The sequence below is a fragment of the Barbus barbus genome (genome assembly GCF_936440315.1).
Source record: "Barbus barbus genome assembly, chromosome: 13".
Taxonomy (NCBI): Eukaryota; Metazoa; Chordata; class Actinopteri; order Cypriniformes; family Cyprinidae; genus Barbus; species Barbus barbus.
Window position 1 is genome coordinate 21,095,239 of NC_136741.1, and position 18,614 is coordinate 21,113,852.

Below are 18,614 nucleotides of genomic sequence, written 5' to 3' on the forward strand. Positions count from 1 at the left end.
TTTATAGTGTCTGATTCCATGCATTTATTGATTGATTTAATTTAATTTGATTTGATATAAGTACATTTTTTTAAAGAACTTAAAAACTTTTTTTTCCAATAAAATATGTTATTAGTGCATAACAGTGTGCAATAACTGTGTGTTAATATTAAATGATTTTTATTTGCCACGTGTTGGTATCTTTTCCCATATGTGACCCTGGACCACTAAACCAGTCATAAGTAGCACGGGTATATTTGTAGTAATAGCCAACAACACATATATGGGTCAAAATTATCAATTTTTCTTTTATGCCAAAAATCATTACGATATTAAGTAAAGATCATGTTCCATGAAGATATTTTATAAATTTCCTACCACAAATATATCCAAACTTAATTTTTAATTAGTAATATGCATTTCTATTGGTCAACTCTAACAGCGATTTGCTTAATATTTTTTTTTCAGATTCCAGATTTCCAAATAGTTGTGTCCCAGCCAAATATTGTCCTATCCTAACAAACCATACATCAATGGAAAGCTTATATATTCAGCTTTCAGATGGTGTATAAATAAAAAAAAATCATTAAAAAAATGGACCCATATGACTGGTTTTGTGGTCCAGGGTCACAGAGGCTATATATATATATATATACATTTTTTATATAATGCTGTATTATATATGTAAATATAAACATATGACCCAACTAAAAGAGAAGTGGTCTTTTAATTAACTTTAAAAAAAAAAACACCTAGATTCATTCGCTGTACCAAGCCACTTCAGAGGTACCAGCAGGCGGCGTGCGTGAGCACCAGGTGATAATCATGTTCAATGAAGAGATCCTAAAGGTAACGCGAGTGATGTCAAGCGAGTGACAGCTGGACGATGAAACAACACATTCTCAGGGATTTAGAGTAAACCGATTAAATTACAGACAACTGAATGTACAGTAATGGACAAACTCAGAGCGGTTCTGAGTGGTCGTGATGGAAACAATGACGACAGAAATGTACTGCAGGTAAATTTTCTGTCTTTGTGCTCTGCTAATAACTTAAGATCTTCAAAATATTTAAACAATAATATGGCGCTGAGTTTGCACGTATTGGCATAACGACTTAACATTTTGAAACTTTTTATTTTGGGGAAAAATGCACGTGTAAATCACAGTCTGTTCACTGTATTTAGGCGGCGAATGAGGCGTCCACGCTGGGATGGGGAACGCGTGTCAAAGGTTTCCTCGTCTGTATGGTCATCGGAGTAGTGTGCACTATCCTGGTCAGTGACATGAACTTTAAATAATTTTATTTTAGTTATCAGTGGACTTCCTGCCTGTTGAGAAGGGATCGGTGATATGTTTAGAAGCAGAGCTGTGTCACCGGTTTGACCTGCTCTCAGGAATGAGATTGATGTACACTGCAAAAGGCATTTCAACTATCTTGATTGAGAAGTGTATTATTCTTTGTTATTTTTAACCAAGTTCTATTCTATTAAAAACCATATTTTTTTCTCAGGGAGTATGTTGCCTGTTTATTCCTAAAATAGGGGTGATTCTCTTCATTGTGTTTTACACATTTGGCAACCTATGTTCATTAGTAAGGTAAGCTTGCAATTAAACTCTTATTATTTATTATTCCGTTTTGATGACTTCACTGTTTAATTTGAACCTACCCCCAGCACCATGTTTCTGATGGGGCCAGTGAAACAGCTGAAACGGATGTGTGACAAGACCAGAGCCCTTGCTACGGTTGTTATGCTAGTAAGTTATTCCTTTCCATGCCACACACTAATTTTCTCATAAAACCAACAATGAGGATCTACCTGAAATTGTTCATAATAATGACACCTATAATGTTCATGATCCAATCAATTTCTTATTGATAAAAGGAAGTACCACCATGCATTCTGTATCCTCATTAAATGTTTGATTTGGATATACTCTCATTCTGGAAGTAAAAGTCATGTTGTATTTAAATAAATAACGTTTACATTTCTCCTAGAAGTAGTGCCATTCCAAAACTGCATTGGATGCACCAGCCAGTGGACAAAATATTTTAGTTAATGTGCATCCTTTGAAAATCTGCCAATTACAGCGAATACAGATTCTAATTATAGATACAGTATTTTGACCAATTTTGCAATGGATACTGGGAGTTTAACTTTTTATTTTGTGGTCTACAGACATGTCTGGTTCTCACTCTCTGTGCAGCATTTTGGGTGAGTTCTAGTCTATCCTTAAATGTATATTTCAAACTAAGTCTGGATCAGATGGTACAGTATTATTTGATGCATTTTAACACTGATCTCTACCACAGTGGAAGATTTTTGCACTCACTTTGCTGTTTGTCATTCTGCAAGTCATTGCATTTGCTTGGTGAGTTTCCATGGATGCTGTGTAGTAAATGTATTTTAAGAATATTATTTAAATGAGTATCTCAGCACCCAGTTTAATATTGTACTGAAATTGAAAATCAAGTGATTTTGTTTCTTCTCTGTAGGTATAGCTTGTCATACATTCCTTTCGCAAGGTTAGTTATGTTTTGTGTTATGCTCAGCATTAGATAGCCTATTAACATATTGATGTGGTTTTTGTTGTATTCAATTATAAATTAAACATTTTGCAATAGTTTATTCTGGTGAATGACAGCAGTAATCAAGCACATGCTTGTTCGGACCTGTCTGCTTTAAAATATAGATTATTTTATAAGGCCTTCATACTTTCTTTGCCTTAACCAGAGATGCCGTCCTGAAGTTTTTCTCCATGCTATGCACCATGTGTGTGAAATGAAGAGCTGAGGTTTGGCCTTTCATCGCCCCAGGAACTTTCTGCTCAAGTATTTGGTGATTTTCAGGATCCATAAATGATCATTGACAGAATGGCACAATGGGACATTGCTGTAATGGCTAGTTGAACATTTAGTTAAATCTGAACATAAAGAATAAGGCTGCTTTCTACTTAATGTGTTTTATTTTAAACATTTTGTAAAACAGAAAAGGTTATTAAACAGACCTGCTTATATTTATAAAATCAAATATTTTGGGGGTGGTTTTTGAAAGTTGCACTTTCAATTTTTCCTACCTTTGTCTCAATATTGTACGATTAAAAACCCTGTAAATAAAGACTAGTTTTATCAGCTCACTCATTTTTGTGTAAATATCTAAACATTGTTTTGCAATTAACACTTTCACAGATGATTTGACTAGATTTTGTGAATTGGATATCTTTTTAAGAATGGCGCCTTTAAAGTACGCGTCTGCATCGCCGACTAGTGATTGGACGACATCTGTCCTAGGACCCGCCCACTCTGTTGCAGGAAGTAGTTCATGCAGAGTCACGTCAAACTCTGGCGCGGGCAAGCTATTATAAATTTAATACTCGACTGAATAAAGTGTCTAAAGGTAGAGGTAAACATAATTAAACCACAAAAAATGTCAAAATTTCTTCGAGCAGTCAAAAACAACATGCCAGAAAAGGAAAAATCGGAATTGGCGGAGAGTGACCTGAAAAAATGGGGATTAGAAGGTGTGTGAATTGAGAGCTTCTTGTGACACGTTTAAAGCAAATACAGCAAACTATTTATGTCATTTAAGATTTTTGAGCATGAAATTGTTTCAAAAATGATGTGTAATATAATTAAATTATTCGTTTGTTTTCTCGTACTTTTCATTACGTAAGTTTCGAGTTTAGTCTCGAGAAACAAAGTTTGGTGATACAAGGTTGGCTTTTCATGTGGAACATTCACTTGTGAAACCAGTGGGCAAATATGTTTTTAAAGGCCCACTTTATGGTTTGAAATACTCTAAAAGTTTTCTTAGGAACAGTACTGCAATCCTTTATCTCCTTCCTAACAGCAATTCATCTGAGGTCTTATCAGGTGGATGGAGTGAGGTGGTTGTCACAGTGTATGAAGAACCAGCAGGGCTGCATCCTTGGTGATGAGATGGGTCTGGGCAAGACCTGCCAGGTTAGTAATGGGATGGGTTTATCTTGTTTATAATGCTTGCTTTTAAGTCAGAGATTTATTCCAAGATGTCAGATATCAGATAAGTGAGATGTCATCCTCTGCTGTAGACCATTTCTTTGCTGGCATATGCTCGGGGATGCCTTAAGATGAATGGACCGTTCCTTGTGCTTTGTCCCTTATCTGTTTTGGACAACTGGAGACAGGAGTTAGAGCGGTAAGGGTAATGCTGGTATACGATTAGACTTGTGTGGTCAGTTTAGATTACATAATAAAGATATGTTGATTTATTACTGATACAGGACTGGAACTATATGCCACTTTATGAATGTATGAATATATTCCAACATAAATTGATTTTATATGAATGTCAATGTGTTGTCACTGTCACTAGATGGAGACAGTAGCATATTAACGCTGGATTAGTATCTACCTTGAATCCAACTTAACATGAAAGATAAGGTTCTCTGATTTTATTTTTTTTATTCAGCTTCTGTCCCAGTCTGGCTGTGATCTATTACACTGGGGATAAAGAAAGAAGGGCAGAGCTCCAGAAAGAGCTCAGGAGTGACAGACACTTTCATGTTCTTCTCACCACCTATGAGGTTAGTGTACCTGGTTTCAGAGAATATATCCGTGATAACTGTATTCAGAGGGGTTGCATTCATTTACAAGTTTTTGCACTGTTGATTAACAGAAAATCTTCTTAAATCATATTTAATAGATGTGCCTCAAGGATGCCAGGTACCTGAAAAGGTAATCATCTTCATTTTTCTTTTTGCTGTTTTTGGTAAACAGAGTTTGAAACTTTATATAAATTACTATATTTCCACAGTTCTGCTACTCAGGCATTTTGCACATTGTTAAACAATATTGATACCATACTGGTTACTGGGTGATATTAAAGTTTATTTATATATCGGTGATATACAGTGGAGATCAAAATTAGAGGACAACCTACAATTTCCTTAAATTTTAAGGCCACTTAGTCCTATTTGAAGTTATCTTAAAAGGACTAGAAGGGTTTTTTTAAGCATTTCATAAATTAATTGTATTCTGAAGCACCTTATAATCCCCAAATTTTTGACATATTTGAAAAAGAACTCTGATCAAAATGAAAGAACACTTACATGATACCTTCAAGTTATTGGTGTTAATCTGTCACCTGGTGCTAATTTCCTTAAGTATGACAAACTGGCAGCATTCCAGTTCAGCGATGAACAGGGTATGGATCAGTCTCGGCACGTTTTAGAGAAGTCAGTCAGAGAAAGTGTCATGCTTTGGGGGATGTTTTCTGCAGCAGTAGTTGGGTCTCTTATACAGCCACACAGCAGGGTGAATGCAAATGTTTATCAGAACCTCCTTCAGCAACATGCAGTATGTTCCCTGCAAGCATCTCCCAATCAGCCTGCAAGTTTAATGCAAGACAGTGCCCCGTCACACTGCAAAACAGATAAAGCAGTTCCTTGAAGCTAAGAACACTGAAATTAAGTGGTTGGCCCAGAGATCTAAACCCAACTGAACAACAACGTTATGGCTAAGAAACCCACTACAGTTACCAAACTGTGGAAGAAGAGTGGACCAAGATCATACCAGTGCAGTCTGAGAATATAGTGATGTCCTGTAGCTGAAGATGTGCTGAAGTCATTCAAAGCAGGAGCCTCTACAATTCCTACTAATTTCTGACAACTAACCCTCCAAGATTTTAGTTGTAATCATCTTTTGTGCCACAGTGGTTACTGTTGTCTAATTTTGATCACTGTTTTCCACAAAATAAAGGTTTTTGTTGAAATGCCTTCCTTGGTTATTTTGTCAAACATGTTACCCATACCTAATATTTCTTCAACTTTTGAACAATGAAGATTAACAATATTTCAGAAAAAAAAATTAAGTATTTATGGATTGTTCTATAATTTTGATCATCTGTCTGTGTGTGTGTGTGTGTTTGTATTAGTGCTGACAAACATTAATCGCATCCAAAATAAGTTTTTGTTTGCATAGTGTGTGTACTGTGTATATTTATTATGTATATATAAATACACACACATACATGTATATATTTAAGAAAAATGTTGTATATATATTTATATATAATATAAATTTCTGCATATAAATATTTTCAAATCAAACTGTATGTGTGTGTATTTACATATACATAATAAATATACGCAGTACACAAACATATGTAAACAAACTTTTATTTTGGATATGATTAATCGTGATTAATGGTTTGACAGCACTAATGTGTATGTGTTTGTCATTTTGGATATTCAATATTTAATTGTGCATGCTCATTGCCCTTATTTTTATTTTTAAAATGACATTTTGCAGTCATCTAACACTCAATTAAATTTAATCTTTAAAAGCTAATTGGTTATAATTTAGTATCAGTTAAATGTAGCATTTAGGATATTGCTAAATGATTATCCATATTTTTCATACTGTGCATTATAAATATTGTTTTTATATCTAAATTCACGTGTAGTTTTGAGTTAAATTTTTATGCTTTTTTCTTTTTCTTTGTATAATCATAACTTTGAATAAAGAGTAGTTTTATCAGCTAACTTGTTCTTTCGTAATGTGTAATTTCAAAACATTTAATGTTTTAATTTAAACTAAAACTATATCTTTTGAAATTTTTAATCTAGAATAAACGCACTTGGTCCTCCTTGGTTTTGCAGGCAACTTTGCGGTCATCTAATCTTTAAAACTAATTACTAATAATTTAGAAACTTGAAGCCTTTAAAAGTTTGGTTTTAGAGTTTTGTGTGTAGTGCTTTTAATTTATTTAGACAAGATATTGTAGAATTTTAATATCTTACATTTATCAGCCATATAACATAAAAATAATTATCATTTTATTGCATATTTCAATTCATATTTAACTTTACCCCTCCCTCTCTTCCTACAGTTGGAAATGGAAGATTTTAGTTGTCGATGAGGCTCATCGGCTGAAGAACCAAGAATCATTGTTGCACCAAACCCTCAAAGAGGTTACACGATTGCATTTTCATTGTTTTTACAGTCACTGTCAGTTTGTAAAACCCCTGATAATAAATCTAGCCTTGCCTGTCAATTTTTCAGCCTTCCCCTGTTATTAACTGCCATCTGCCTTCTCAGTTTACAGTGAGTTTCCGAGTGCTGTTGACAGGCACCCCCATTCAGAATAACTTGCAAGAAGTCTATTCCCTACTCACCTTCATCCAGCCCAGTCTGTTTCTGCCTGAAGCCGTCGAGGACTTTGTTAGTGCCTACGCAGACGTACAGACTGAACCTGCTCTTGGTATGGCTGCACAAACCTTTGCACTTTCAGTATGAAAATCAAACTGTTAGTGCCAAAAGATTATTTGTATCTGCTACCACCCTTATTAGCACTTACAGCTGTTGGTTTCAGCAAATGTTAAAAGTCCTTAATAGCCTTAAGGGCTTTGGTTGGACAGTCATGCTTTTAAAAGCTTGTTTCTTTAACTGGTATTTTTTAATTGATATGTGTGGTGAAATTTCTTGTGCTGTGACTCACTGTAACTGCTTATTACAAAAGCACCAATCAACCAGATCTAAGTGACAATGAAAAATTGGACAGGTTTTGGTGCCAAACTTAATACATCAGATAACTCCCAGACATGGCAGATCACAAAAAAAAATTCAATTTTGCAGTGCCAGTCTGGTGTAGAATAGATGCTCTCTCTCCTTGACTCACCTGTCAGATTTGCTTGAGGCTATCAGAGGATAGAGATCATAAATTCTCATATTTGGACTCAGGTGACCTTGTGTGTGGGAGTTTGTAACATTGTTGTTCCTTTCTGCAGCTGATGAGCTTCATCGAGTGCTCCAGCCATTTTTGTTGCGGAGGGTTAAAGCAGAGGTGGCCGCCGAACTGCCCAAGAAGACAGAACTTGTGGTTTTTCATGGGCTTTCTGCCCTTCAGAAGAGATACTATAAAGCCATTCTGATGAGAGACCTTGGTAAGTCTGCCCCGACATGAATCACCTGTGACTACGGTCAAAATTGAATACTTCAGCAAAAGGATAGGTGTTCATTTTAGTGTTTTAATCATTTCAGATGCCTTTAGGACCGATGAAAACACTAAGACCCGACTTCTGAACATTTTAATGCAGCTGAGGAAATGTGTGAACCATCCGTATTTGTTTGATGGTAAACACTCTATCACTTTTTGTGATTTGATTTTTTTTCTTTTTTTTTTCTGTATTTAAACAAAATAAAAACACCAAATTTTAATTATTCCGATCCTTTTCCATGTAAGGTGTGGAACCAGAACCATTTGAGATGGGGGAGCATTTAGTGGAGGCCAGTGGAAAGCTCTCTCTTCTGGACACCATGCTGGCTTATCTTCAGGAGGGGTGTGTCTTGCTCACCTAAAGTTTCCTTCCTGTCGCTATAATTCTGTCGCTAACTGGTATAATATGCTGATTTGGTGAATCATTAATTATTAATGGTTCTAATCAATAATTTCATCAGTTATCAGTGTTGAAACATTTTTAATAAAATAAGTGCTGCCTTGTTAACCACAAAAGACTTCTTTCAAAACTCTAATTATTCCAAACTTTTGACCAGTAGAGTATAATAAACCTAAAATAAACCTATGCCCATAATAATGATTTATATTGCTGCTGGAACAGGTTTTGCAGGAAATTGCATGCGTTGTTGCAAATATATGTCGTGTCATATATCAGTACACAGATAAAAGTCCAGTTGTAAGGAGTTTCACACCAGTGCCTTGAACCACATTTATCTGCGCACAGAAACAGAGCACAAGCACAACCAAAACAATGTTCTTCCCCGAGACACATGCAGTTTTATATGTTAATGGCTAGAGTGTTGTTACGTAGTGTAGCTTTAAATGCATTTTATTGATTTGGAGATTTTAAATAGATGTTTTTGTCTCTGTTTGCAGGGGCCATCGTGTTCTTCTGTTTTCTCAAATGACCAGGATGCTGGATATTCTGCAAGATTACTTGGAGTACAGAGGTACTAAGACAGACTTTGACTGTGTCAGAGCCTTCGCCTTTACTTATTAAACTGTGGTCTGGTGATGTGCATGACAAGTGCTTACTTCCCTTATCTAAATGGAATCAAGCCAGAAAAAACAAAAAGTCAAAACAGACTTTAAATGATGAAATTAAGGTGAAAGCATGAATCACTTAGTGTTACCGCTCTTGAAATTTTGTTCACTCAAAACTTTCATTTTTAAAAAGAAATTGTATTAGCTTTGTGTTCTTAAGCATATGTTTGTTTGTTCTCAATTTGGAACGTATTATGTAACCGTACCCTACATGTTCTCCCAGTAATCTAGTCCTCTGATCTAGAGCAGTTGATGTGGGTTCAGTATCACATCCTGTGTTTGTTGCTGCGTGTGCGTTAATGTGCTACAGGTTGAGTAACTGCCAGTTCTGATTGGGCCCTCCTACTTCTCTGCAGGTTACAGTTATGAGCGTCTGGATGGTTCAGTCCGGGGAGAGGAACGTAACCTAGCTATCAAAAACTTCAGTACCAAAGATGTTTTTATATTCCTCCTCAGCACCAAAGCTGGTGAGTTCAAAATCTGGGAAAGCCAATCTGAGATTCACACCATCACACTATAATCAACCGCAGTGCAAACCCATTTTATTAGTAACTATATTTTTTGAGTATTGTATTTGAATACCATTCCAAGTTGCAAAATTGTCCTCATGTGTCTGATGTAAATCTTATCTGCATCTTTTAAACAGACACATGTAATTGAAAACTGAGATAATTCATAAATATTGTCTAAATCTCTGTATGAGATGGCGGTGCAAAAACATAGATGTAGAGGTTCATCAGTTCATCTTATGCAATTTTTATTTTTTTTCTCAGTTGTTCAAGGTTATAATTACAGCTTCACTTTCAATGCAACATTTTATTTTTACACTGACATTTACTTCTTTTATTTTTGACCTTTGTGAGTGAAGTGACATTCAGCCAAGTATGGTGACCCATACTCGGAATTCGTGCTCTGCATTTAACCCATCCAACGTGCACACACACAGCAGTGACCACACACACACCGTGAACACACACCCGGAGCAGTGGGCAGCCATTTTATGCTGCAGCGCCCGGGGAGCATTTGGGGGTTCGGTGCCTTGCTCAAGGGCACCTCAGTCGTGGTATCGAGGGTGGAGAGGGCGCTGTACATTCACTCCCCCCACCTACAATCCCTGCCGGCCCGAGACTCGAACCCGCAACCTTTGGATCACGAGTCCAACTCTCTAACCATTAGGCCACGACTTCCCCTTCGACCTTTCTCTTCATCAAAGAATCTTGGAGGAAAAAAATTAAATAAAATGTGTCTTAAGTGTCAATTTAGCGAAATTGAGATTTATGCATCATCTAAAAGCTGAATAAATAAGCTTTCCATTGATGTATGGTTTGTTAGGATCGGACAATATTTGGCCACGATGCAACTATTTGAAAATCTTAGTGAGCATAAGAGACTTTTTTCAAAATCTTTCTATACCCAAACATTTTTGTTGTTTTAGGAGGGGTTGGCATGAACCTAACAGCAGCAGATACGGTGATATTTGTGGACAGTGATTTCAACCCACAGAATGACCTACAAGCAGCAGCCAGAGCCCACAGGATTGGCCAAACAAGGTATTCCACTGGCAAAATTTTATGTTGTTCCATCTAGTTTGAAGTGTCAGGCATCTAAAAAAAAAAAGTACCGCAAAAGTGATCCATGTGACTTCTAATCCCTGTCTTTAGAACCATTCGACCATTTTTGGTACTTGACAGCTTCTGGTCACCATATGCTTTCATTGTATGGCACAGAGCAGCATTAACATGCATTAAATGTCCCTGTTTAAGGACACTGCATAGATATGTAGATAAATTCTCTTTTTGATTGCAGGCCTGTCAAAGTGATCCGTCTCCTCGGTAGAGATACTGTAGAAGAGATCATCTATTCCCGTGCTGTGTCTAAACTACGTCTCACAGACACCGTGATTGAGGAGGGACGTTTTTCTCTGCTGGACCAGGCTCAATTTGCAGCTTCTGGCCTTCAGGTGGAGAGAGACACATGTCCTTATCTCTTAAGCTCATCATGTTGTGACTTTGCCCTGTTTCCTGGTTCATATCTTTGTCTGTGTACTTGTGGTTTCCCTTCTTGTGAAACTGCACATATTAACAGTTTCTCAGTATGTTATCATTTACATCCCCACCAATCTAGTTGAGTGAGATCCTGAAGTTTGGTGTGGATAAGCTTTTGTCGTCAGAGGAGAGCTCCATTCAAGACGTAGACCTCAGGCTGATCCTGGGGCAGTCTCGAGACGGCCGATGGCTAACGGATGAAGAGCATGTCAAGCTTAATGAGAGCGATGAAGAGGAAGATGAGGACATGGAGGGTCAAAGTACAACACTTAGCTTCTGTTCAGTAATCTTGTTGTAACTGGCACTTGAAAATTCAAATGTCTTTTATGACTCTCTAGACCACATGTACTACTTCGAGGGTAAGGACTACTCTAAAGACCCCAGTGCCGAGGATGAGAAGACCTTTGAACTGTTACTTGAGAAGCAGTTAGCTGATCTAGAGGATGCTGGGAAGGAGGGTCGTGCACTTCGTAATAAAGCTGGGGTAACTTATTTGAAAGGTTACACTACTATTAAAAAATTGTGGGTCATATGTGTATTTATGTATATGTATCAGTTTTACTATTATTTATTACTACTATTATTATTTAATTTTTTATTAAGTAATTAGTGCTTTTACTCAGCATGGACACATTACATTGATCAAAAGTGACAGTAAATGATTGTTACAAACAATTATATTTCAAAATAAATTAATTATTTTGTACTTTCTTTTCATCAAAGAATCCTGAAAAAAGTATCAGGTTTCCACAAAAATATTAAGCAGCTCAAATGTTTTCAACATTGATAATAACAATAAATCTAGCTTGAGCATCAAATCAACATATTAGAATGATTTCTGAAGGATTGCATGACACTAATGACTGAAAATGTATCTATGCCATCACAGGAACAAATTACATTTTAAAATATATTAAAATCGAAAACAGTTATTTTATGTTGTAATAATATTTTACAACATTACTGTTTTATTGATCCAAAAATGCATCCTTGGTAAACATAAGAGACCTGTTTTAAAAAACATTAAAAATGGTGATTTGAATGGTGATGGATAATGTGAATTAAATTGTTTAGCTCGTTATTTGGTAAATATTTAGATTGGAGTAATTTTTTACTGAATAGATAATTAATATTTTAGTATTTTCATTTATTGTATTTATTCATGTATTTATATTTAATTAAAACCAACAAAAAATCAAAAGTCTGCTGCTCATCAGGTGTCCCTGTCTGGGCCTTTGACCGACCCAGGGAGGAAGAAGAGACCTCTTACACAATCAGAGTTAGAACAGAGACGTCAGAAGAGACAAGAAGCTGCTGCAAAGAGGGCGAAGCTACAGGAGGAAAGGAAAAAGCAACAGGAAGAACTAAATTACAAGAAGAAGTAAAAAAAATAATCTTTCTGGCATTCTGTTGCATATTTTTGACCAGTATATATAGTATATTTATTTGTATATTCTCATGGATGTCTATTTTATAGCCTTGTTTGTATGTGTATCCTTCATTGGCAGGATGGCATGGTGGGAATCATGTGGCTACAAATCGCTATGCTTGCCGCGAGTCGACAGTGAGGGTGAGGATATAGAGCCTGATGAAGATGATGATGAGGTCAGCTGGAGCTCCACTGATTCGGATCACACAGCCATTCGCTATGTGCTGGGTGATGTAACTCACCCTCAGGCTGATCGAGAGAATGGCATTATTGTGCACTGTGTTGGTATGTCTGTATTAAAACATCTCGCTGTCAGAAGACAACTGTTAACATTGATTATCCTGCATGATATGTTATCAAATATGGGGCCTTTTTATAACAATCTTAGCTTTCTGCTAATTTGGCATGATGTGTTGTGTATGTGTGTTTATTTTGTAGATGACTCTGGACACTGGGGCCGAGGAGGATTGTTTACCGCACTGGAACTCCGATCAGATGAGCCGAAGAAGCAGTACGAGTTGGCTGGAGACATGGAAGGTGACAAACCTTTCCTGTTTGCTAAGACATGTCTAACTCATGCTGTGTCAAAACAAACGTTCCACACTGAAATCAGTATCCAGTTCACAGCTCATTATGCTGCCGGCAAGATAACTGTTCATAAAACTGTCAGCATTGATTTAATACCTATTGTTGTGATGTTTAAATGTTGGAGATTTCGCAATGTTTGTGGTATCAGAGCTATAAAGCTAGTAGTAACATTTTAGTTAGAACACCTTTCTGTAAACCAAAATGGTTTCACGTAAAAATGAACAATGCTGATTTGTAGTTGAGCTCGATTATAGACATGTATGATACTGTTTTATTGTAAAATTAGTTTTCTGTGGTTTAATGTTACAGAATTGGAATGCGCTGATAATATTTAGAGAATATAGTGTAGAATTGTTTTTATCTGCTAATAACATGGACATTTCTATTTTTATTCATTTTTATTTTACAGATAAACCCAAAAATTTTTTCATGTTATTAGCAAATAAAAACAATTCTACACTATATTCTCTAAATATGTCACTAACTAAAACACTCCATTTTATTGTTCAAAAGAACAGCATGTATTTGAAATAGAAATCTTTTGTTACATTATTAGTGTCTTTACAGTCAATTTTGATCAATTCATTGCATCCTTGCATTAGTATTCATTTCTGTCAAAAAAACAACAAATCTTTATCGCCCCGAACTTTTGAATGGTAGTTTATATTTAACAATGATATAAAGTTATTCGATTTTGTTTTATAAATTTTCAGTGAGCGTTTGTCTTTGACTTCAAAGGTAAGTTAAATATAAAAAATAGGCTGAAACGAGCATGCACAATTCAATATCCAGTGAACAAAATGTATAAATGACAAAGTGATAATTGTGAGTTGCAGACTTAGAACTGGGGAATGTTCTGCTTTTTCCTATTGATGACAAACAGTCGAGGCTCAGTGGAAGAGACTATGTAAGTCGGCAAGCTGTTTATGTCTTTAATGTACTGCTGTTAATTATTTTTAATCATTAATTTGAGTCATTTTATGCCTCCTGTTTCTCTAGCTGGCACTTATAGTGGCTCAGCAGAGGGATAAAACCAACAATTTGTCAGGCATTCAGCTCACTGCCTTGGATGAGGGCCTCAAGAAGATCTACAGAGATGCCAAACAAAAGAAGGGTACTCAGCGCTCGTTTGTGAAACTAGTTGGCTGCAATGATATGGCTTTCTCTATTCACCTTATAAACAAATGAAAAAAAATGAAATCTAAAATGAAAACCTATTAATGTAAATTGAAAGTGAAAGTAAAAGTGACATACGGCCAAGTATAGTGACCCATACTCGGAATTTGTGCTCTAGTCAAAACAGATGGTACAGCTGCCAATGAAATGCACATCCTTGCTGCAAACATGTACTAAAACCTAAGTTTACTGCACACCACTTTTATGTATCATAAAGATTTGATGGGATTGTTTCCAAGAGGTGGATTCATTTCAAAACGCTTAGAAAAGCCTACTCCCTAGGACTAGGCATAACAGAATCTTACCTAGTCTAGACTGTACAGCTGTATTTTGTTTTCGCTCATGTCTGCAGATTTAAAATGCTTCTAAATAAGAATGTGTGTAATGTTACAGCTGTCTTTTTAAAGGGATCATTGCTTTTAAGGTCTTTCACAAGGACTGTGATTATGTTTGACAGCTTTTAGTGTAAGCATGCACTGGGAGGATGTGTTTGTCTATTGTGTTTGTGTCTGGCGCAAGACTTCAGCTTTGAAAAATGTGTTCTGTTTAAATGGCTCTTTAGTGTAAATGGCTCTTTAGTTAACATTTTCTGTGTTTTCTTCAATAGCAAGTGTCCATCTGCCTCGGATTGGTCACTCCACTAAAGGCTTCAACTGGTATGGAACAGAGAGACTCGTTCGCAAGCACCTGGCCACCAAAGGCATCTCCACATTTATGTATCCTACCCAAGAAGAACTGAAAAGTTTGCCCTAATTTTTCTCAAAAACTGCATGCTAGTAAAACAATGAACTGAAGTCGCACTTTCCTCTTAATAAAAAAAAAATAAAAATTGGAAGAAAAAGAAACAGCATCTAATAATAGCGACTCCAATCAAATCTAGTCTCATTCATTTATATAGCACTAAACACAATAATTTAACCTGAAAAACAATGTCAGTGTCACTTTCAATTAGAATTACGACTTCAGTTTTACTATGATGCAGCTCTCCAGTTAGATCATGATTTTATTGGCATCTGACCTCAACGTTAAAATTTACTTCAAATTAACCAGAGAAAATTCCACACCAAGGAAGGCGGAGCCCCAGAGCACACCTACTTGTTACGTAATCTCCACAGACGAATGGTATTTGAAGATGGCAATTAGTGGCAAAATTTCTTGAACTACTGAAACAAACTCCAAACAAACTATTTTTAGCCTAATTTTGCTTGCAATTTCATTTGAAGTACATTGGGTCCTTTAGAAACAACAGTGAGCATCTTTTGATATCCTTGACTTGTTTTTCAGCTACTATTATAAACGAACCACTTCACACTCTTCAACAGTTTCTTCTACCAAATGCACATCTACTCCATCAACCTCACACTCAGCCTCAGACCCGGCAGCATCCTCGCCATCTGGGTCCTCACACTCCTCCAGTGCCCTTGGTAACAGTGAAGACCTTACAAAGTCACCAAAACCCTCCACTGTATCACATGAAGGTCAGGGCGCACCATGGTTGGCTGACTTTATGAGAGGTGTTCATGTCTACTTCTACAACACGGCTTCTACAGAGAAGAAGACGCTCGCCCGATACCTTATCACATATCCTTTCACATTCCATCTTTACCCACACGTTCAACAAAGCCAACAAACCATTACACTACAACAACTTGTCTATCTTAATCACATTTATAAGAAAGCTTGTTGATGTTGGCGTGAGCTAATAGTTTACACCTTAATGTTTCTGCACATATGATGGCGATGAAGAGGATCTCATGAGCTCACACGTCACTCATATTGTAGGGGAGGTGGAAAGTCCTGTCCATGCTCAGGTACAATCAAAACTAACTTTTTAAAGAAGTTTTAATTTGTCTAATACTTATGTTTATTAATTTAGAAACAGCAATATGCTCTCTTTTTTTCTTCTCTTTCAGGAACTGCGAGATCTATTGCATCAATACCCTCAGACCCTGCTTGTAAACAAAAAGTGGTTGGAGTCTTGCTTTGCTAACCAAAAGAAAGTCAGCGTGTCTAAATATGTAATTAGGTTAACTTGACAAAGCTCCTCCTACATTCCTTTCAAGTCTGTTTGCCTTAGACTTATTCACAGTCACATTTAATATCCATTTAGAGTTTGAAATGAACTGGTCTCTCCCTGTATATCCAGTTACAGCTAAATGATGGTAAGAGGTTTGTCATACTATGGATCAAATAAAGAAGCATTGCTTTCAATTTAAAAGAGAAAAAACAACAGCAGTGGTTTCACACTATGGAAAGATTTTACAGTACATGATTTCCTATGTGCTGTGGTTTAAAAACAGCAGAAAAAGATGAAATGTAACTGAGCAAATAAAAAAAAAATAAAAAACACTGAGATGCAACATCTATTTTACATGCTTTTATAAATCAAAATCCCAGATAAAGATGTAAAAGCTCTTCAGTGTCGGATCTCGGATGTCAGTTTCACTCATAAATGCAATGCACAAAAAAAAAAAAAACTGTGTAAGATAATGTGAAAGTTAACAGATGTCTGTGATATAGCTTATGTTTCTGGAAGTTCTCGTTGACCACTTTTAAATAATAATAAAAAAGTAACCTCCAGCGAACTACAGGTACATCTCAAAAAAATTGAATATCGTGAAAAACTGCATTTTTTTTGTAACTTATTTCAAAAAGTGAAACTTTCATATATATTTTACATTCATAACATGTGAAGCAAGACATTTAAAAAGTTTTTATTTTTTTTATTTTGATGATTAGAGCTTACAGCTCATGAAGGTCTAAATCCAGTATCTCAATATATTAGAATATTTATATTTGAGTTTCATTAAACGACCATCTCTACAGTATAAATTCAGGGTCTCTCTCGTTCTTTGAAACCACAATAATGGGGAAGACTGCTGACTTGGCAGTGGTCCAGAAGACAATCATTGACACCCTCCACAAAGAGGGTAAGTGACAGGGGGTCATTACTGAAAGGAGTGGCTGTTCGCAGAGTGCTGTATCAAAGCATATTAAATGCAAAGTTTACTGGAAGGAAGAAATTGGGTAGGAAAAGGTGCACAAGCAACAGGGATGACTGCAAGCTTGAGAATACTGTCAAGCAAAGCTGATTCAAACACTTGGGAGAGTTTCACAAGGAGTGGACTGAAGCTGGAGTCAGTGCATCAAGAGTCACCACGCTCAGACGTCTTCAGGAAAAGTGCTACCAAGCCACTTCTGAACCAGAAACCACGTCAGAAGCATCTTACCTGGGTTAAGGAGAAAAATAACTGTACTGTTGCTCAGTGGTCCAAAGTCCTCTTTTCAGATAAATAAAAAATTTGCATTTCATTTGGAAATCAGTGTCTGGAGTCTGGAGGAAGACTGGAGAGGCACAGAATCAAAGCTGCTTGAAGTCCAGTGTGAAGTGTCTGAAGTCAGAGATGATTTGGGGTGCCGTGACATCTGCTGGTTTGGTCCATTGTGTTTTATCAAGTCCAAAGTCAATACATCCGTCTACCAGGAGATTTTGGAGCACTTTATGCTTCCATCTGCTGACAAGCTTTATGGAGATGCTGATATGCTTTTCCAGCAGGACTTTAGCACCTGCCCACAGTGCCAAAACCACTTCCAAGTGCTTTGCTGACCATGATATTACTGTGCTTGATTGGCCAGTCAACATGCCTGACCTGAACTCCATATGGAATCTATGGGATATCTTCAAGAGAAAGATGAGAAACAGTCGATCCAACAATACAGATGAGCTGAAGCCACAGGCTGATCGCTTCAATGCCACACCTCACTGATGCTGGAGTTTGTGCTAAAGGAGCCCCGACCAAGTATTGAGTGCAGAAATGAACATACTTTAAAGAACTTGAACTTTTCTGTTTTGCAAATCCTTTTTCTGATTGATCTTAGGAAATATTCTAATATTTTGAGATACTGATTTTTGACTTTCATGAGCTGTAAGCTCTAATCATCAAAATTAAAACAAAAAAACTTTTTAAATGTTTTACTTTACATGTAATGAATCTAAAATATATGAAAGTTTCACTTTTTGAAATGAGTTACAAAAAAATGCAGTTTTTCACGATATTCAATTTTTTTTAGATGTACCTGTATGGTTGGTGAGTGAAGCATTGTTTTGTTTATCCTTGTTTTAAACCACAGTGAAATATTCCTAGAGTAAATATAGTTTTTTTTTTACCTCATGGTTTATCATTTTAGCAGAACACCTGTTCATTTGGTCCTTCCTGTTCAAAGACACAATAATAAATTCTTAGTGCTGCAAACTTGTTGTGTATCTGTATAGGTGTCAAATGTTGTTTTATTGTCCAGACAATATTGTTACTGTAATAGTAACTAATATATTATTAGTTGATTAATAAATGTT

The 18,614-nt window shown here is 36.3% G+C and overlaps 2 protein-coding genes across 4 annotated transcripts; both read left to right on the forward strand.

Annotated features, from left to right (window-relative positions):
• The first annotated feature begins 800 nt into the window (after positions 1-800).
• LOC306879716 (vesicle transport protein SFT2B-like) lies at positions 801-3,115 on the forward strand. 2 transcript variants are annotated; one of them, XM_079432860.1, is made up of 8 exons: positions 801-998; positions 1,166-1,255; positions 1,492-1,577; positions 1,655-1,736; positions 2,159-2,194; positions 2,293-2,351; positions 2,476-2,505; positions 2,714-3,115. In XM_079432860.1, the coding sequence occupies exons 1-8, from the start codon at positions 933-935 to the stop codon at positions 2,763-2,765; spliced, it is 501 nt and encodes a 166-aa protein (XP_079288986.1). In that variant the 5' UTR covers positions 801-932; the 3' UTR covers positions 2,766-3,115. The 2 variants fall into 2 exon arrangements, with proteins under 2 accessions (XP_079288986.1, XP_079288987.1); XM_079432861.1 differs by having other exon boundaries at positions 831-989.
• A 160-nt stretch (positions 3,116-3,275) lies between these two features.
• On the forward strand, positions 3,276-16,723 carry chd1l (chromodomain helicase DNA binding protein 1-like). 2 transcript variants are annotated; one of them, XM_079432385.1, is made up of 25 exons: positions 3,276-3,500; positions 3,830-3,942; positions 4,050-4,156; positions 4,430-4,544; positions 4,664-4,695; positions 6,851-6,932; positions 7,060-7,222; positions 7,749-7,904; positions 8,002-8,094; positions 8,204-8,300; positions 8,855-8,928; positions 9,379-9,489; positions 10,458-10,572; positions 10,829-10,982; positions 11,147-11,327; positions 11,406-11,551; positions 12,285-12,448; positions 12,576-12,781; positions 12,935-13,033; positions 13,921-13,991; positions 14,084-14,198; positions 14,868-14,976; positions 15,545-15,841; positions 15,990-16,071; positions 16,143-16,723. In XM_079432385.1, the coding sequence occupies exons 1-25, from the start codon at positions 3,407-3,409 to the stop codon at positions 16,248-16,250; spliced, it is 3,084 nt and encodes a 1,027-aa protein (XP_079288511.1). In that variant the 5' UTR covers positions 3,276-3,406; the 3' UTR covers positions 16,251-16,723. The 2 variants fall into 2 exon arrangements, with proteins under 2 accessions (XP_079288511.1, XP_079288510.1); XM_079432384.1 differs by having other exon boundaries at positions 3,279-3,500; positions 16,174-16,723.
• The last annotated feature ends 1,891 nt before the right edge of the window (positions 16,724-18,614 follow it).